This window comes from Brienomyrus brachyistius, unplaced genomic scaffold (genome assembly GCF_023856365.1).
Source record: "Brienomyrus brachyistius isolate T26 unplaced genomic scaffold, BBRACH_0.4 scaffold48, whole genome shotgun sequence".
In the NCBI taxonomy this organism is placed as follows: Eukaryota; Metazoa; Chordata; class Actinopteri; order Osteoglossiformes; family Mormyridae; genus Brienomyrus; species Brienomyrus brachyistius.
In genome coordinates this window covers 804,388-825,981 of record NW_026042323.1, presented here as the reverse complement: position 1 = coordinate 825,981, position 21,594 = coordinate 804,388, and the positions used below count along the sequence as shown (strand labels likewise).

General features: G+C 45.3%; 2 protein-coding genes across 8 annotated transcripts in view; one reads left to right on the top strand and one right to left on the bottom strand.

The window, feature by feature from the left end:
* Positions 1 to 21,594, top strand: part of LOC125723415 (G-protein coupled receptor family C group 5 member B-like) — a 337,495-nt gene that overhangs the window by 130,569 nt on the left and 185,332 nt on the right. The window lies entirely within an intron of this gene.
* LOC125723385 (NACHT, LRR and PYD domains-containing protein 12-like) overlaps positions 1 to 21,594 on the bottom strand; it is a 57,992-nt gene that overhangs the window by 25,125 nt on the left and 11,273 nt on the right. For 3 of the 7 annotated variants that reach the window (XM_048999955.1, XM_048999956.1, XM_048999959.1), the window contains 3 exons: positions 19,555 to 19,668; positions 763 to 826; positions 351 to 579 (listed from right to left, as the gene is read on the bottom strand). In XM_048999955.1, the coding sequence (XP_048855912.1) occupies positions 351 to 579; positions 763 to 826; positions 19,555 to 19,668 (407 nt within the window). Of the gene's footprint in view, positions 1 to 350; positions 580 to 762; positions 827 to 4,238; positions 4,517 to 19,554; positions 19,669 to 20,197; positions 20,466 to 21,398; positions 21,513 to 21,594 lie in introns of those variants that run through there. The other 4 variants (XM_048999957.1, XM_048999960.1, XM_048999958.1 and 1 more) reach the window with 3 other exon arrangements.

Sequence of the window (21,594 nt, the reverse complement as noted above, 5' to 3'; positions counted from 1 at the left end):
AAACCCCTTTTCATTTCCCAAACCTCTCCTCAGGGGCACCACAGCCAGTCCATGTATTTGTTAAATTTCACCACCAGCTCACTTCATGAATTAATTAAATTAATTTAAAACTCAAGGAGATATTGATCAGCCACATAAGCTGTGTTAGTGGTCAAGTAAAAAAATACATGGATATACTGCATGAAATATTAGGCTGATGTTGGGAGAGGTTCTGAAATGGCAAACACACTTTGACATACATATTATAGTAGTTCTACACCAACATGAAGACCATTTAAACATCCTTTTCTTTGGCTGCCTAAGACTTTTAGACAATATTGTACATGTACATAATGTTATAAAGTTCTTACTCTTGTCCAGCAGGTCAGCAAGATCATCTTGCTTCATGGTCCTCAGGATGTACAGTGTTATCTTCAGAGCTACCTCTCTAACACTGGTCTTCTGCATCTGACCATCACTGTCCAGGTCATTGTCCTCCTCCAGCTGAGGCTCAGAGCATTCTGGGTAATTCTGATCTAGGTACCTCACAAATGTCTTCAGTTCCTCCTTTAGGAACTTCATGGCTTTTTCCTCTAGTGACTAAAATAAACAGTCAGAGTTAATTATTGCTACTTACACCAAACCTTTTCAGAGTTTCACTTGTGAATCATAGATTAAAACATATTTTCTTTAAGATGATGAATTTCTTATTGTACAGCTGTATAAAATATAAGCTAATTAACATAACAGCCAAGAAAATATATATCAGCAATAAATACAAACCTTCAATATGGATGATAAACCCGATTTATCATGTAGATCTGAACTGCAATCTTCCATTTGGTCTCTGTGAATTAGGCAGAAACATAAAGACACAAATGTAACAGAAAGACTGAAAAGTTCCCCATTAAAATTGCTGTTACTGCAGATAAAGAATAACACTGTGGTATATTACAACACCAATTCCAAAAAGTTGGACATTGTGCAAATTGTAAATAAAAACAGAATGCAATGATATGGAAATCTCATAAACCCGTATTATATTCACAACAAAGCATAGAAAACATATCAGATGTTTAAACTGAGACATTTTGCTATTTCATGAAAAATATTGGCTCATTTTGAATTTCATGACAGCAACACATCTCAAAAAAGTTGGGATGGAGGCAATAGGAGGCTGGAAAAGTTTGTGGTACAAAAACCCAACAGCTGGAGGAACAATTTGCAAATAATTAGGTCAATTGGCAACAGGTGAGTAACATGACTGGGTATAAAAAGAGCATCTTAGAGTTGCAGTGTCTCTCTGAAGTAAAGATGGGCAGAGGGTCACAATACCCCTAATACTGCACTGACAAATAGTGGAGCAATTTCAGAAAGAAGTTCCTCAGTATAAAACTGCAAAGAGGTTGAATATTTCATCATCTACAGCACATAATGCAATCAAATGATTCTGAGAATCTGGAGAAATCTCTGTGAAAAACCAGACTAGATGCCTGTGATATTTTGGCCCTTAGGCAGCACTGCATCACAAACAGGCATGATTCTGTAATGGAATCACTAAATAGGCTCAGGAATATTTCCCACAAACATTGTCAGTGAACACAATTCGCGCTGCCATGCACAGATGCCAGTTAAAACTCTATCATCCAAAGAAGAAGCCGTATATGAAGATGATCCAGAATCACGACGTCGTCTCTGGGCCAAAGCTCATTTAAAATGGACTGCGGCTGAGTGGAAAACTGTTCTGTGGTCAGTCGAATCTAAATTTGAAATTCTTTTTGGAAACCAGGGACACCATGTCATCCGGACTAAAGAGGAGAAGGACCACCCAGCGTGTTATCAGCACTCAGTTCAAAAGCCAGCATCTCTGATGGTGTGGGGGTGCATTAGTACATATGGCAGGGGCAGCCTGCATATCTGGAAAGGCACCATCAGTGCTGAAAGGTATATCCAGGTTCTAGAGCAACAGATGCTCCCATCCATACGACGTCTCTTTCAGTGAAGACCTTGCATTTTCCCACATGACAATGCCAAACCACACACTGCATCAATTACAACATGATGGATTCGTAGAAGAAGGGTCCGGGTACTGAACTGGCCTGCCAGCGGTCCAGATCTTCCAGCCATTGAGAACATTTGGTGCATCATAAAACTAAAAATATGACACAGAAGATCTAGGACAGTTGAGCAACTAGAATCCTGTATCAGACAAGAATGAGACAACATTCCTCTCCCAAAACTCAGACAACTGATCTCCTCAGTCCTCAGACATTTACAGATTGTTGTTAAAAGAAGAGGAGATGCCACACTGTGGTAAACATGGCCTTGTCCCAACTTTTGTGAGATGTGTTGCTGCTGCGACATTCAAAATTTTTCCTTACGATGATGCATTTTCTCAGTTTGAACATTTGATGTGTTTTCTGTTCTGTTATGAATAAAATACAGGTTCATCAGATTTCCATATCACTGCATTATGTTTTTATTTACAATTTGCAGAACGTCCCACCATTTTTGGAATTGGGGTTGTAGTTTGGAAAGATGTATCTGCCACGTTAAGCTTTATTCACTGGGGCGGCTTCCTGATTCTCTCATGACAGCAGAAGAGAACCAGTGACATCAGGCTCCAGCACACAGAGACACAGCAGGCAGGAAGGACAGTTTTCTATGCAGCCCTTTGTGCCCAGTGACATTTACAGTGATTCACTTGATTAGCAGAGCTAAATACCAGCATTTGATTCACAATCCTCAGTCAAGAAACTGGTTAAATAGCTTGTTGGTTAAATTCAGCACCTACAGGGCTACTGGGCCGAATCTGTCCTTCAGCACCTACAGGGTTACCACCCCCCCCCCCCCCCCAGAGTGAGCACACTTCTTCCTATGCAACCAGCAAACAGTGAATCCCCACTAGCTGCGGCGATATTGTTGCCTAATTATGATGAAAAATTAAACATCATCATCCTGCATCTGTTCTCCATCCCAGTGGACATAATGTGAATGATGTCATCAGCGTGCGCCACTCCCTTTACAATGCCCTACTGTATTACAGAATACTAACCGCTTCAGGGATCATCGTTTGTCTGTCAGCCAGCAGCAGTGAGGGAAAACATACACACAGCTGTCCGTGAACTGAAATGCTGGTGATTCTGCCTCAAACCTTCAGAACGTTCTTATCCCATTAGGATGTGATGGGGATGTGCTGACCGGGGACAGGGGGAAGCGTGAGAGCGGGTGGGAAGGGGAGCGGGCAGTATGAGCGGAGGCAGGCCTCTCAGCTTACACCACCCAGCTGTCCATGAACTCAAGTGCTGGTGATGCTGCCTCAAACCTTAACTGGCCCAGCTGTGCATGCAGGGCAGGCAGCTTGAGAGCTGACAGGGCCTGGTGGGGCTACGTGCTTTAGGAGTTCCGACTCATGCAGCCCCCTCCATCTGCTTAATCAGACCGGATGCTAGTGAACGTCAGCACAGCCTAAGTCGGATCACTCTGGGTCACTCTCCCTGGCCATAACGCTGTGGGCCAAGCCTTCTGGGGGGTGTCACACGAAGCAGGATTAAGGGAAAATCTGACTTATTTCGACAAGTCTGGCTCATTTAAGTGAGAATTCCTTTCCATCAACGTGTCTTAAATTAATCCCTGCTGAGCTACCATGGCAACTTATAGTAGGTGAGTGAACAAGGTTGATCCAGACCAGGTTAACTGACTGCTTAGTTAAGCGTTGTCTCAAAGAATGTCCAACGTGTAGGACCAGATTCCCAAAACATTGTACCGTCGGGCGAAATTCCGCGATCTCACTACTAATGTTGTGTAACAAATATAATAAAGCCTATTAAAAAAATCACATTCCAAAACTCAACATTCCAATTAATTCCAAAATAATTCAAGTAAAAGCGTATTAGAAAGGTCAAACATGAAATGCAATAACTCAAACTGAAAAAAAATGTTAAAATAATATGAACAGGAAGATATTTTTATATTTTGTTTAGTCACTGTCTGATTTGAAAGTTTATTAGTAAAATAGCAAAGACAATATACGGTTATTTGTACACAACATTTCACACTTATGCGACTGAAAGTATTTTATGGAGATTAAAAAATGCAGAATAACATTATCAAGTAAGAATGACACATGAACTCAACCCAGAAGGTTCCCCGTTGATTATGGGGATCGAGCCAGGAACTTTCGCGGAGTAAGGCGACAGGATAAACCACTGTACCACCATGCCACTGTACTGGACACTTGTAACATTTACATAACTTACACATTTAGTCTGTCTGCAATTCATTGCCAAGCCGACTCCCTGGCTGTGTTTATGGCCACAGTATTGCCTTTTTTAGCAACTACATCGTTGTATTTTTCCATACAGCTCCATCAGCAGCGTTTGTTCTGCAGCGGAAAGAAACACCGCTCTCGTTTTACACACTTTCCAACTGAATTGGTTCATCCATTCATTCAGTTTCTTAAATATCTCGGGTATATGCACTAAGTGAGACTATGCAAGTCTGTCTTGTATGAGCTTTGATTAATTAAAGCTGAACTGCGTTAGTGGAACGACATTAGGCTACATTTAGAGATGGAGCTAGTTTGAGTCTGACTTTTTCGGGAAAGTCTGGCTTTATTTAGCTACTTTCATGAAATACCCCTTGAGGCCCGTGGGGTATTTTCCGTACGTCGCTTATGTGGCGTTACTGAGGGAGGAAGTAGCGAGGGAATACGGAAATGGACAACCCGACTACACCACTCTGGGAATTGCACCCAGAGAATTAGAATACCGGAGTTCAAAACCCACTCCAATATAGAAGGACACAGATTCGTGATCACCATAGGGGAGACGCGAAGACCATAAACACTCCCTTTATTAGGCTGCTGTTAATTAACACTCCATGGGGTCCCGCAGTACATGACGCAGGTACATCCACCCAAGGGGTGGGCTAAAAAAAGCAACGCGACCACACAGCGCGGTATCGCCCGACACGGATCCTCACCGCCCAGCACCAAGCCTTCCCAACGACGCCCCCCCAATTTACATCCAATCAATAAAACACATTAATACTTAAAACCAATTAAAACATGCAACAAAACATAAAACATCCGGGCAAAACAGCAGCAATTGTAGTGACTTAGTATCCCGTTGAGGGTCTGGCTCACGTCGGTCCGGGACACTCCAAGTCGCGATCCACTGGCAGATTACACGCGGTAAAAGTTGGAAAACCTTAAAAGCGGAAGCAACCGCAAGCTGCTAGATTTACCAAGCCCTTGCAACTGCAGCGTTGGATATAGCCACAACTTCCGGAAAAGGAGATACTGGCGCACGGAGAGTCACGTCACCGCTTACAAATCAGTCACACACGCAACCACAACCGGGTCCTATATACGCGCGCTGGCTGCAACAATTAAGCAATCAGGTTAATGAAATTACCGTGCCCCAACCAGATCGCACCCTCCAGCTCCACCTCATTACAATCTACCCCAGGATTTTGCATCGTCGTCCCGACGATGGACAGCTACAACCAAACCCAGAGTTACTGCCAAGGTCTAAACATAGCCCCTACTGCATGAGACACAGGTCCGGAACAACTCACAGCCCCCAAGGCCACGCCCCCTACCGACCTAGGAAGATGGTAAAGATTAGTATGTCGGCCTGCAGTGGTCCTGGCGGTTCTTCGTATCCCTACCCCACTGGTACTTGGCTGTTCCATCACTTGAGTGGTGACTACAGAGGGTCTTGAAGGAGTACCCGTATGCCAAGAGGCATATTCCTCCCCACCTACCCCAGAGTGAATTGGCATGTCTGGAGGCAACGCTGCAGCTAACGACTGGGGGCACTGGGAAAGACCTGTACAGGCAGCCCCAGGGGCAGATGACGCTGTATTCCCCTCCACTGCAGGGATCCGAACCCAGAGCTCCTGCTCAAACGAGTCCTCGGAGGTAGCCACCTCTTCAGCTGGAAAAGGCTGAGGATCACCTTCGACTTCACAACCAACACAGGGCTTAAGCATGGTCCGATGAACATGCTTGACCTTCTCTAGAGCATCAACTGGTGTGACAGTATAAACCACACCCCCCAACCTAGGGGTTTTCAATACCTTATGCACCACTGAACTCCAGAGGTCTTGGATTTTATGTCGGCCCCGGACTCCGAGATCACGTACATACACTAACTGGTTCTCCTGTAACGGTGCAGCCTTCACCCGGTAATCATGGCGCTCCTTACGCCGCCCTGCGGCCATAGCAAGACGCTCCCTGGCACCCTCAAAAGCTAACTGAAGTCGGGTTTGATGCTCCACTATCCAGTCGTTCACTGTACCAGGCACTGGTTCTTGAACCCTGCCCAACAAAAAATCCACAGGCAGTTTGGGATCTTGTCCAAACATAAGAAAGTATGGTGTCTCACCAGTAGATTGATGCGGTGTAGTATTGTAACTAAATGTCACCTGGGGTAAACATGCTGACCAATCTCTCTTCTGGGACGCAGGGAGTGTCCGCAAAAGATTGTGCAAAGTACGATTGAAACGCTCACACTGACCGTTACCCGCTGGATGATAAGGGGTAGTACGTGACTTACCAACACCATACAAAATGCAGAGTTGATGCATCAACGCACTCTCAAAATTACGGCCCTGGTCGGAATGAATACGGCCAGGGACTCCCAATTTGTAAAACCACTCGGTCACCAAAACATGCGCCACTGTTGAGGCGCGTTGGTCCCGTGTTGGTATAGCCAAAGTATACTTACTGAAGACATCAGTCATCACCAACACATTCTCCACCCCATTACGTGCTGGCTCCAAAATGGTGAAATCCAAGGCTACGATTTCATTGGGTCGTGAGGCCAATAAGTGTCCCATGTAGCTGTGGGGAACAGGCTGAGAGTCTTTACTGACCTGGCAGCGTTCACACTCCTGGCACCAGCGTGTAATATCAGATGCCATTCCTGGCCAATAACACCGCTGCCGCACTAGCTGACTCGTTCTCTCGATACCTTGATGACCATGATCTTGATGAAGCTGTTTCAGCACCACCACCTGCAAAGACCTGGGCAAGACCAGCTGGAACACCTCTTCACCCCCATCAGGACGGAGAATCCTCCGATACAGCACCCCATCCTTTTCCACCAGACGGTCCCACTGACGTAACAACAACAAGGCTGAAGATGATAGCTGACTCCGTTCCACAGCAGTAGGACGCTCCCTCCTATTCCAAAAGGTCAGGATGCTACAAATATCAGGGTCAGCTTCTTGCTGAACTCGCAAGTCGACCGAAGAACACTGCGGAAAGACCGAAACAACCGCCTGTGACGCAAAGATGCAATTACTGGGTACCAGGGTCTGCTGCACGACAACTGGGACAGCTGTCCCAGGACAATCTGGGGCAGAACTAGGTGGTAGATGTTGCCGAGACAAAGCATCGGCATTTCTATTACTAGTACCCGACCGATACTTCAGTTCATAATCAAACACCGCAAGTTGAGCCGCCCACCGCTGTTCGGTAGCACCCAGCTTGGCGGTAGAAAGATGGGCGAGGGGGTTATTATCAGTAAACACAATGCACTTCGCGCCCAACAGGTACTCACGAAATTTCTCCGTAATGGCCCACTTCAGCGCAAGAAACTCGAGTTTCATGGAGCTGTAGTTCGACATGTTCCGCTCCGCGGGCCTCAAGCCCCGACTAGCATATGCAATAGGCCGAATTAGGCCACCCTGTTCTTGAGAAAGAACAGCACCCAGGCCCCCATGGCTTGCATCTATTTCCAATCGAAAAGGCAAAGAAAAATCGGCATAGGCCAACACTGGTGACCCCACCAATCTACTCTTTAAGCCCTCAAAGCTAAGCTCACACTGTGCAGTCCATGCAGAAGCCAGAGAACGACCTGAAGCGCCTCGCGACTTTGTCCCGACTAGCTCTGCCACTAACTTATGCAAAGGGGCTGCCAGCTGTGCAAATCCCTCCACAAAACGGCGATAGTAGCTAGTGAACCCCAAAAAGGAGTGGAGCTCAGAAACATTAGAAGGCCTCTTCCACGTAGCCACCGCCTCAACCTTTTTAGGGTCTGTCGAGACGCCCTGGCTTGAAATCACATGACCCAAGTAACCAACTTCCTTCTGAAAGAAAGCACATTTCTCCAACTTAGCTTTAAGGCCCTCCCGCTGTAGCCGTCCAAGTACCAACTCCAACCGTTCCAGATGCTGTAAAACAGAGGAGGACAAGACCACCACATCATCCAAGTAGAGCAACAATGCCTGACAATGCTGATCCCCAAAGATTCGCTGCATCAACCGTTGAAAGGTACTAGGCGCGTTACAAAGCCCAAATGGCATTCGGTTCCACTCAAAAAGCCCAAAAGGCGTGCAAAAGGCAGTCTTAGTCCTATCCGATTCCGCAACGGGCACTTGATTATAACCACTGGCTAGATCGAGGGTAGAAAACCAGCATGCACCTGAAAGCGCATCCAAAGATTCCTCGATGCGAGGCAATGGAAAAGCATCCTTACGGGTCTTACTATTTAGCTGCCGATAATCCACACACAACCGAGGGCTACCATCCTTTTTCCTAACCAGAACGATGGGGGATGCATAGGGACTGCAACTCTCCCGAATGACCTGTGCCTCAAGCAGCTGTTGGATATGGGCCTTCACTACCTCATACTCAGAGGGAGGTAATCGCCGATAACGCTGACGAACCGGAATATCATCCAATAATGGAATCTCGTGGGAAATGAGGTTACTGCAACCCAAATCCCCATCATGTGCAGCAAACACCGAGCTAAACTTCAGCAAGACGGCCCTTACCTGATCCTGCTCTGAACTAGGCAATGCTGACAAATCAAGTTCCTGGATCCGGGTTTCAATGGAAGCATGGGCAACTTGATCGGTAACCGAACCAGCCACCGCCCTCACTTCAGCAACTCCCGTAGGTAAACTGGTTATAAGAACATCACTCAGCCTCCCCAGAATGGTACGGGGATATAACACCACTGCCTCCGTACCCACGTTAACCACTGGAATATAAGCAGTTCCCCGATCCACTTGAACCAAAGCTGAAGGGGCCAAAAGCCCTCCGGGCAACCCAGCCGCATGCGGCTCAAACAAGACAGAGCCGTGCGCAATGTGACCAGAACAGGTAGTCGGAACAAATGCAAGGACACCCCCAGGGACACGAGACGCCCTGCCTCCCCTTACACGCACAGTCCTACAGGACTCAGTAGGGATCGCATCAACCTGATGACACTGCTGCAAAGCCTGCCGGACTGACCTCGGGGCCTGCACCACAGGCGGATGTTCAACCCAAAGCGGCCCATGCTGACCAAACACGTCGCGATAACACTTACTAATGATGTTCATCCCTAAAACACCAGGTGCTTGGGGAACTACACCCCCTGGTGGGTCCTTGACCACTAATACACCACAACCTGGTATCTCCCTACCACAAAGGGTCACATCCATTTCCAGATACCCAACATACGGAATGGCCAGGCCATTGGCAGCACGAAGCTGCAGCCACTGACACGGCTTCAATCGATCAGGCCCCCATGGTTCAAAATGGCTCCTAAAACAGCTTTCCGTAATCGTGGACACCATCGATCCAGTATCCACCAAGCAGGATACCTCCACCCCACCCATATTAACGCTAATGTGCGGACAAGATGACATTAACTGAGACACCATCCCCACATTCTCCACTACAGAGCCAGTAGAAACCCCCTCCGCGCTGTGGCTCAACAACGCGGCGGGTACTCGTTTCCCGGCTGCTGACCAGACTGGGCAAGGCTTGACACTGAGCCGGAAGAGGGTGGGTCCCTAGGACCAGAAACCCTTGGTCCCTCACAATTCCGTGCAAAGTGACCAGGTTGCTGACACCGGCGACAAATGACAGGGCCGTGAGGGTGGCGAACTTGCTTAGAGGCCTGCAAAAGTGATACAGACCGAGTGAGCAAATTAATCTGCTCTTGTTGCTGTGTCAAAAGGTCCTTTAATTCTAGAAACTCCCTATTTGAGGCTACCACCCTAGAGGCAGAGTATGACTGACCTTGCAGCCCATAGGAGATACCATAGGCAGCAGGAACGGACAAGCTGCGACCGCGCCCACCAAAGGGGGTACCCTCACGATCCCATCTAAGAGCCTCCCTCCGTACATCCAACAACCTCATGGAGGGTTGACACCGAACCAGTCGTTTCAACTCTCTACGGAGTGCGCAATCAGCAACATGCTCCATAAATTGGTCTCTTAACATTACCTCGGCATTAGGTACCGCATGTGGCGCAGCCTGTTGAATCTTACCCATCAAACTCATTAGGGCCAATGAAAACTCAAGCAGACCCTCCCCATCCTGTTGCTTCCTAGAAAAGAAAGCTTCCTGCAACAATACATGAGAATAAGAACAACCATACAGCTCACGCAATATTGCCAGTATCCTTTCCGGGTCACGCCGTTCAACCGCGGAGCGATGTTTAATCTCCTCCTTGGCTCCCGCCTCTAAGTGGTCAAACAGAAAAAATGCTTGATCAGCAGATGACAAATGCCGAGCCCGCATACACGCTTGCACCCCGTCCTCCCATTCCTCGAAGCTCACCCCAGACCTGCCCCCAAACATGGGACACTTCCGGTCCCTAGAAATAAAAGCAAACCGGTCGGTAAAAACACGATGCTCGGCTGAAACAGGTGGAGGTGCAGGGGCGGATTGGGTGACAGAGGGATCTGGAGCCTCTGCTCGCTCCTGGCGCAAACGATCAATATCAGCCTGGAGCTGCCCCACCAAATCCCGGAGCTGTTGCACTTCGTCATCCATGATAATAAAAAGCAGGTGGACTACGAGACTCAGCAAATTTACGCAAAATACCGGCTCAACGGACACAAATGCTGCTGTTTTGCCTCTCGGTTACATACACATTCAAAACCAAATCATAAAACAAAAAATAAAAATTCTCACCTATCCTTCCAAGGGAGTGATCAGGAAATCACGGCTCCACCATATGCTGGTGAAGATCCTGCCGACTACGGCAAATCTGTGGCGTTACTGAGGGAGGAAGTAGCGAGGGAATACGGAAATGGACAACCCGACTACGCCACTCTGGGAATTGCACCCAGAGAATTAGAATACCGGAGTTCAAAACCCACTCCAATATAGAAGGACACAGATTCGTGATCACCATAGGGGAGACGCGAAGACCATAAACACTCCCTTTATTAGGCTGCTGTTAATTAACACTCCAAGGGGTCCCGCAGTACATGACGCAGGTACATCCACCCAAGGGGTGGGCTAAAAAAAGCAACGCGACCACACAGCGCGGTATCGCCCGACACGGATCCTCACCGCCCAGCACCAAGCCTTCCCAACGACGCCCCCCCAATTTACATCCAATCAATAAAACACATTAATACTTAAAACCAATTAAAACATGCAACAAAACATAAAACATCCGGGCAAAACAGCAGCAATTGTAGTGACTTAGTATCCCGTTGAGGGTCTGGCTCACGTCGGTCCGGGACACTCCAAGTCGCGATCCACTGGCAGATTACACGCGGTAAAAGTTGGAAAACCTTAAAAGCGGAAGCAACCGCAAGCTGCTAGATTTACCAAGCCCTTGCAACTGCAGCGTTGGATATAGCCACAACTTCCGGAAAAGGAGATACTGGCGCACGGAGAGTCACGTCACCGCTTACAAATCAGTCACACACGCAACCACAACCGGGTCCTATATACGCGCGCTGGCTGCAACAATTAAGCAATCAGGTTAATGAAATTACCGTGCCCCAACCAGATCGCACCCTCCAGCTCCACCTCATTACACTTAAATCATCCGAGATCAGATGCCTCATCCTGCCAGTTAATGCCAGTGAGACTCATCTGAAATAAGTCAGTTTTTCAAACGCTGTGTAGTAGATTAGTCTCGCTGGATCCATTCGTCCGAAATGATTCTGCGCGCCTGCGCTGCTTGAAAAACCCATATACATCGAGTATAGACACCTTGATGGGCAATTCTCTCATTGGGTTCTGCAAAACATCAAAAAACAGGCCGCAATTTTTCATGCAATCCGAGCAGGACCTTTTATTAGAGGATGTAAATAACCCCAAGGTTTGACACAAGACTAATTAATGTTACAAAACATATTGAGTTGCGTATTGCATATTTTTTAATATACGTTTGTATTCTGTAATCATTTGTATACATTCATTTATGCTTATCTAGTTTTATTTAGTGGGACCCCTTTTTTTGAGGGACTTCCATTTTTTTCGGTTACCAGAACATCGTTAAGCTAAGCTAAGCGGAGAACGTGTTTGACTTTTGCTTTATGATATTTTGTACATGGTTTAAGCCCCCCCCCCCCCCCCCCCCCCCCCCGGTAAAGGCACAAGCTCTTACGTTGGCTACGTTTTTTTTTGGTAATTAATTTATTTTAAATAAATCGTGAACCATCAGTCACGTCTTTCGGCCATCAATCCGGAGGGGAATGCTGCAGTAAGAGCTTTACCTTCGCCCGCCACAGTGCGCTGCTGACGGATTTCACGGGGTGACTGCTTAAGGAGCAGTGAGATGCGGACGGCGTGATGCTCAGAGAATTCCGTAAGGAATAAAATCATATTAATATGGAAAATATTCAAGAACAAATACAAAATATAGGGAAGGAAATCCAGGAATGTAAAAGCTTATTACTCGAAAAGGAAGTAGAAGGTACTGCAAGACTGGAATTAATAAAAAGAATTAAAAGTAAAGAGAAAATAATGGCTGAATTTACGTGTAAAAAAAGGGAAGCTGAGGAATTGCCTCGGCATTCTGAACGTCCAAAGGTTTTAATGGAGAAAATGCATGCTTACCAAAGGGAGGAATTGTGTAAAAAAGAAAAAAAAGTTGCTTAGCTTATATAAACATTGGAAAAGTCTGTTATGTAAATCAAGGGAAGAATTAAAAGAAAACATCCATCCATCCATTTTCCAAACCGCTTATCCTACTGGGTCGCGGGGGGTCCGGAGCCTATCCCGGAAACAATGGGCACGAGGCAGGGAACAACCCAGGATGGGGGGCCAGCCCATCGCAGGGCACACTCACACACCATTCACTCACACATGCACACCTATGGGCAATTTAGCAACTCCAATTAGCCTCAGCATGTTTTTGGACTGTGGGGGGAAACCGGAGTACCCGGAGGAAACCCCACGACAACATGGGGAGAACATGCAAACTCCGCACACATGTGACCCAGGCGGAGACTCGAACCTGGGTCCCAGAGGTGTGAGGCGACAGTGCTAACCACTGCACCACCATGCCGCCCCTTAAAAGAAAACATATCAGAAACTAATCTGGTCAATATAGCAGATATCCTTGAAAGGGAAAAGAATGATCTTATGAAAGTTTATGGAGAAATAAGGGAATGTATCACACCGACTAATGAATTATCAAGATTCACGCATGTGAAGCTGTAACTAATGACATAATTAAAATTGTGTACGAAAGGTTGACTGCATTAGATGGAGATTTTGATGCCGATCTTGAAGGTCGTCTTCTGCATCAACTGTTAGTGCCTGACTATGCTCACTCAGTATATGGCGCTGCCTCCCAGTCAGTCGCCAGTCACCACTCAGAGTACTCTAGTATATCTGCGATAAGGGCAGAAGCGGCTGCAGAGCTTGCAGCAAAGGAGGCAGAGTATAAAATAGCCCAAGCAGAAAGAAAGCAATAAGAAAAGATAAGAATACTAGAGGAGCAACACAGAAAAGAATTACAAGGCCAGAGATCTGAATTAGAAAATCTGCAGGCTGAAAGGCATATAGAGGTTGCTCGTGCCAGATTACAAGCCTATGACAGAGAAATTAAACATGAAATGTATGGCCAGACCTTTAAGTTTGACTGCAACACACAAAGCACCTATAATAGACGTTAACCTTCGCATGATGTCACAACACCATCCCTCACTGATGTGTCTTACCTGGCTCAAGCTATTCAGAACAGCAAAGCCGTTAACAGGCTCCCAATGCCAGAGCCTGCTGTGTTTAATGGGGATCCAATTCATTTTATTGAATGGAAGGCATCCTTTATGTACTCATTCAGAGAACAGGTATCTCTTCAGCAGATAAGCTGTATTACCTTAAGAAATATATCAGTGGTCGTAATAAATGTTCATAAATGTCTTGAGGGCACGTTCTACGGAAGTGATGATGAGGCATAAAAAGATGCTTGGAATAAGCTTGGTCAGCGATACGGTCAGCGATACGGTCAGTGATACGGTCAGCGATACGGTCAGCGATATGGTCAGTGATACGGTCAGCTACACGGTCAGTGATACGGTCAGTGATACGGTCAGCCATACGGTCAGCGATACGGTCAGTGATACGGTCAGCCATAGGGTCAGCCATAGGGTCAGCCATACGGTCAGCGATACGGTCAGTGATACGGTCAGCCATACGGTCAGCCATACGGTCAGCGATACGGTCAGCCATACGGTCAGCCATACGGTCAGCGATACGGTCAGTGATACGGTCAGCGATATGGTCAGTGATACGGTCAGCCATACGGTCAGCAATACGGTCAGCCATACGGTCAGCGATACGGTCAGTGATACAGTCAGCCACACAGTCAGTGATACTGTCAGCGATACGGTCAGTGATACGGTCAGCCATACGGTCAGCCATACGGTCAGCGATACGGTCAGTGATACGGTCAGCCATACGGTCAGCGATACGGTCAGCGATACGGTCAGCCATATGGTCAGTGATACGGTCAGCCATACGGTCAGCGATACGGTCAGCCATATGGTCAGTGATACGGTCAGCCATACGGTCAGTGATACGGTCAGCCATACGGTCAGCCATACGGTCAGTGATACGGTCAGCCATACGGTCAGTGATACGGTCAGCCATACGGTCAGCCATATGGTCAGTGATCCGGTCAGCCATACGGTCAGCCATACGGTCAGCGATACGGTCAGCCATACAGTCAGCCATACGGTCAGTGATACGGTCAGCCATACGGTCAGCCATACGGTCAGTGATACGGTCAGCCATACGGTCAGCGATACGGTCAGCCATACGGTCAGTGATACGGTCAGCCACACGGTCAGCCATTCATCATCCAAAGGGCATTTCCGGAGAGGCTCTCAAAATGGCCACAAATACGGTCCAAAGATGCCGAAGGGTTACAGACATTTTCTGATTTTTAAATGCCTGTTTGCAAACTATGCCTCATGCAAAGGGCCTAGACATACTGAGTGACTGTGGGGAAAATCAAACATTAATTCAGAAGCTACCTGACTAGTTAGCATTGCGCTGGAATCGTCGGGTTACGGTAGCCCTCATGGAAGGTGGCGAATTCCCATCTTTCCAAGACTTTGCCAAATTCACATGTAGCTCCCACAAAGGTGACCACCATACCAAGGCTAGCATTATCAGCGGCAGTAGTCTCAGTTACAGTCAGCAATATGCTTAGAGAAGAGCTTAGCTATTCGAATGTGGCAGACTCCAAACTACTCAAAAGTAGTTCTGGGCAATATAAATAATGATGCATGACTCTTTCACACGTTTGTAGCCAATAGGGTTCAGACAATTCGCCACAGTACAAATCCTCAACAATGGCTTTATGTCTCAACAGAAGAGAATCCATTAGACACTGCCTCTAGAGGGAAAACCATAAATGAGTTGTTTTCCTCAAATTGGTTTAGTGCTTCTGTGTTCCTCTGGAAACAGGAAATATCGATAATAACAGATGTAGTATTGGAACCTCTCATAGGTGATCCAGAGGTGAGAAGAACTGGAACACTGCATACAGGGGTGTAGTGTCGCTGACCGCTTGTCCGAGTTCTCATCATGGTTGCAGGCTACTAAGGCCATTTCATGCCTTTTGCGAGGAGTTAAAGGAAAAATAACTGGACTCGCTAATGTAAGTGCATTGGAAAGTGCAGGGCGTGTCATGGTCAAACACCTCCAAAAGCAGGTATACAAACAAGAAATACAGTTACTGAAGAAGGGAGGTCGGCTGCCAGATCATCCCAAGGTGCAGCACCTACAGTAGATGCCTTTTTAGATGCAGATGGCAGAATCAGGGGGGGAGGAAGGCTCAGTCGATCATCCTTCTCCAACTTACTCAGACACCCAGTGATCTTATCAAAAAACCATCATGTGACTAAGCTGATAATTAGTCATTATCATGAAAGAGTAAAACATCAAGGCGAGGGCTTTATCATCAATGAAATCAGATCCAATGGCTATTGGACTCCTGGAATAAGCAGAGCAGTTGCATCTTTTATCCGGCAGTGTGTCACTTGCCAGAGACTCAGAAGACCTCCAGAAGGTCAAAGGATGAGTGACCTTCCAAAGGAAGGTGTAGAGCCCTCCCCACCTTTCTCATAGTGTGGCATGGACTGTTTGGTCCCTTTACCACTAGAGAGGGAAGAAAGCAGCATAAAAGATATGGTTTGCTTTTCACTTGCTTCTGCTCATGAGCGATCCATAGTGAAATGTTAGAGGATGTGTCCACTGGTGCCTTTATAAATGGTCTGAGATGTTTCATTGCAGTTCGTGGTGCTGTTCGACAAATCCAATGTGATCAAGACACCAACTTTGTGGGGGCAAAGAACGAATTGAACAAAGCTTTACAAGAACTTGACACTCCCGGACTCACCACCTTTCTATCCGAAAACCATTGTGATTTTGTTTTCAACGCACCTCACTCCTGTCACGTCGGAGGTGTGTGAGAGAGCCAGATAAGGACCATAAGGAGTGTGTTCAACTCCACATTATCATTGGCCTCTTGCAGACTCAATGATACTTCTCTGTGAACGTTGTTTTATGAAGTCATGGCTATACTCAACAGTCGCCCACTTACTGTGGACAACCTGTGCAACCCTGATAGTATGGAACCACTCACAGCCAATCATCTACTTACAATGAAGTCCAACATGGCTCTACCTCCACCAGGGAAGCTGGTTAGGGAGGACCTTTATGGACAAAGGAGATGGCGCAGAGTACAGTATCTGGCGGAACAATTTTGGAGTCACTGGAAAGGGAGCATCTCCACATTCTTATTGCAAGACAGCGTTGGCAAACACCGAAGAGAAATTTACAAGCGGGAGATACAGTGATGCTTGTGGATGACTGGTTACCCAGATGTGAATGGAAACTGGGACGGATTTTAGAGACTGTCACTGATGAAGATGGACTGGTAAGAAAGGGTAAAATATGTATAGGAGATAGGAGACTTAGCGAGAAAGGGGAACGCCTTGGTAAGCTGTCAGTGCTAGAACGTCCAGTGCAGAGGTTAGTCTTGTTATTAGAAGCTACTTAAGTACATTTCACTGATGTTTATGCTTTATTTTCCAAGTGATACAGATTTGAAAATTATTTGTGTTTGTGGGTATTGCTTAGAACACACGTAATTTTGGTGGGAGTGTAAATAACCCCAAGGATTGACACAAGACTAATAAATGTTACAAAACATATTGAGTTGCGTATTGCATATTTTTTAATATACATTTGTATTCTGTAATCATTTGTATACATTCATTTATGCTTATGTAGTTTTATTTAGTGGGACCCCTTTTTTTGAGGGACTTCCGTTTTTTTCGGCTACCAGAACATCGTTAAGCTAAGCTAAGCGGAGAACGTGTTTGTCTTTTGCTTTATCATATTTTATAAATGGTTTAAGCACCCCCCCCCCCCCCCCCCCGGTAAAGGCACAAGCTCTTACGCTGGCTACGTTTTTTTTTGGTAATTAATTTATTTTAAATAAAATTCAATTCAAATAAAATGAATTCAAAGATTTAGTATCTACTAAAGGAAACACATCAAAAGCGACCCAAACCAGAAAAGACGGCTGGCAAAAAGTGTCCGACAAATTAAATGTGTAAGTAGTTTTTAGTTATTGTATTTATCACTTGAATGTAGTATTATGGTTCCAGTGTTTCATCATTCTTTTATTGTCATAATTACAGATAAAATACACGCACAATCATGCAGGATATGGGAACAAGTTAAAGTGAAGTACAAACACAACATTTCATTCATATATATATATATATATATATATATATATATATATATATATATATGTGTGTGTGTGTGTGTGTGTGTGTGTGTGTATGTATGTGTTTGTTGATTTTACGTATATGAATGGCGAGGCCATGACTGAACCCATTTCCATGCACGGACACTATTAAGTCTGAGAGCTAATCCTAGTTTACGCAGAACAAACCTGCTCTGAGCAGGTTTGAGGATTTGGATGTGCTGCTATGACAACACATCCAGCAAGACTTTCGAAAAACCGTGCCAACTACCCCAGGCGGCCAGCGTGTACCAACTACCCCAGGCGGCTGGCGTGTGCCAAGCGCCCTAAGGTCTGACTATAGACCCAGAGAGACATGCATGCTAGTGGGCTGAAACAACTGTTACCTCTCAGTGCTCTTTCTCTTACACCCCACAGGGGGGCGCATTTCATGGCTTGCACTGTAAATGTTGCCACTCACAGGTTCTAATGTCCTGAGACCCCAGGGCACTGGCCCCACTGGCCCGGTCCATAACCCAGCCGAGGCTCCAGGGGGCGCTATATTGGGGCACCTTCAGCCACCAGCTCATTCCCCCACCGTCAGCTAAGAAGCGCTACTGGGGATCTTTCCTGCCTGCTGCCGTTAGACACCACAATGCCTGCTGTCGATGTGCAGCCCCCACAGCCAGCCTTAACGTCCGAGTTTTAATGTGGTAAATGCTGCTCTCTGTTTTTAATCATATAAATAACATACATTTCTATTTATATTTATTTATTGAACAATATTGTATTTTCAGGACTTTTTCATAATGCACTGTGTACTTCTTAAACTTGTTAACTTACAGAAATTTTGTTTACTTCTATAAATGTTTACTCACTTGCACTATATCTGCTGTCTTTGCACGTTGTCTTTGTTTTACATTGTATGTTTGTATCTGTGCACTTTGCTGCTGAACGCAAGAGAATTTAACCCTGGGATCAACAAATTATCTTATTTTATACTCAGGGGAAGAGAACCACTACAGTGTCACATTAATTATGATCTGAATCAGCAAGTATTTAAACGTCACCTTTGGCAAAGAAACCAATAGTCTTTCTCTTTTTTTGTCTGATGATAGTAGTTTATTGTTTAAGCCACACAGTTCGATTAAACATGTTAAACTAAAGCCTTCGTCTGAGTATAATCTAATGAACTCATGAGAGTGAAATTGTTTGTTATCAAAACAGAAACATCCGTCTCACGAGACGACAATCTATTGTTGAGTCATTCTTTAATGGACATGCAGGGGGGGAAACAGGCAAACTAGTTTTTTCAGCTCTGTGCTAAGGACTGAAATTTAAAATCTACTTTGTGATTAAATAACTTCCTATTCCAGCTCACATGAAGCCAGGTTTTACAGTAATCCTCATCCATTTACCTCAGATGTTATTTATATAGAATACAGACAAAACTTTTGTTTAAATTCTCAAGGTGATTGAATCTGTTAAAGGTAAAAATTGGTGCATTCATTATAAATATGTTATTTCCTCATAGCTTGTATGTGACTCTGTGCCATTTGACTGAGAGTCTGAATGTCAATAACAGTGTTTGTTTAAATGCACATTTACCTTTGATCTGCATGAAAAGGTCCCTCTCTGAAGTGGAGTGGTTCTCCCATTGACGCGTCACTCTTCATGGAAACACAGCTGGGTACAGGGGAGTCTGCTCTCTCCATCACGACACTGTGGGCAGCGAGAGGAAACAAACCCTCATGGTATAAATATAATTCATACAATGGGGACGGCATCACACTGCTGTTTAGCCTTCTGCTCTGCCTTCATATACTTTGATATGCTGTGAAGCTCTTCATGTAAACAGACTTATTTACAGTCGGCTGTTAAGGAAATTGTCTCATCTAAAATTTAGATATTATATGAAACTTTTAGTATCACTGTTAAAAACCTCCATAACTAGAATTGACTGATGTTCCTTTTTATCTGTTTATATATGTTTTTGTTTGTTTGTTTAGTTTTGTTATGTGGCCATTTTGTATAGGAGGGATGATCTGTTACTCGCCTCTAGTATAAAAGAACTGGCTGATTGTGGAAGAAGACGGTGAAGACAGAAGATGGCGAGGTCTTTTTATGAAGCTACACATATTAAAGTGCTGCCCACTGACCAGCCCCAGCTAGGAGCCCAGTTTACTTTTATGTTATGGCCTGACTATAGACCCAGAGAGACATGCATGCTAGTGGGCTGTAACACTGTTACCTCTCAGGGCTCTTTCTCTTACACCCCACAGGGGGGCGCATTTCATGGCTTGAACTATAAATGTTGCGACTCACAGCTTCTAATGTCCTGAGGCCCCAGGGCACTGGCCCCACTGGCCCGGTCCATAACCCAGCCGAGGCTCCAGGGGGCGCTATATTGGGGCACCTTCAGCCACCGGCTCATTCCCCCACCGTGAGCTAAGAAGCGCTACTGGGGATCTTTCCTGCCTGCTGCCGTTAGACACCACAATGCCTGCTGTCGATGTGCAGCCCCCACAGCCAGCCTTAACGTCCGAGTTTTAATGTGGTAAATGCTGCTCTCTGTTTTTAATCATATAAATAACATACATTTCTATTTATATTTATTTATTGAACAATATTGTATTTTCAGGACTTTTTCATAATGCACTGTGTACTTCTTAAACTTGTTAACTTACAGAAATTTTGTTTACTTCTATAAATGTTTACTCACTTGCACTATATCTGCTGTCTTTGCACGTTGTCTTTGTTTTACATTGTATGTTTGTATCTGTGCACTTTGCTGCTGAACGCAAGAGAATTTAACCCTGGGATCAACAAATTATCTTATTTTATACTCAGGGGAAGAGAACCACTACAGTGTCACATTAATTATGATCTGAATCAGCAAGTATTTAAACGTCACCTTTGGCAAAGAAACCAATAGTCTTTCTCTTTTTTTGTCTGATGATAGTAGTTTATTGTTTAAGCCACACAGTTCGATTAAACATGTTAAACTAAAGCCTTCGTCTGAGTATAATCTAATGAACTCATGAGAGTGAAATTGTTTGTTATCAAAACAGAAACATCCGTCTCACGAGACGACAATCTATTGTTGAGTCATTCTTTAATGGACATGCAGGGGGGGAAACAGGCAAACTAGTTTTTTCAGCTCTGTGCTAAGGACTGAAATTTAAAATCTACTTTGTGATTAAATAACTTCCTATTCCAGCTCACATGAAGCCAGGTTTTACAGTAATCCTCATCCATTTACCTCAGATGTTATTTATATAGAATACAGACAAAACTTTTGTTTAAATTCTCAAGGTGATTGAATCTGTTAAAGGTAAAAATTGGTGCATTCATTATAAATATGTTATTTCCTCATAGCTTGTATGTGACTCTGTGCCATTTGACTGAGAGTCTGAATGTCAATAACAGTGTTTGTTTAAATGCACATTTACCTTTGATCTGCATGAAAAGGTCCCTCTCTGAAGTGGAGTGGTTCTCCCATTGACGCGTCACTCTTCATGGAAACACAGCTGGGTACAGGGGAGTCTGCTCTCTCCATCACGACACTGTGGGCAGCGAGAGGAAACAAACCCTCATGGTATAAATATAATTCATACAATGGGGACGGCATCACACTGCTGTTTAGCC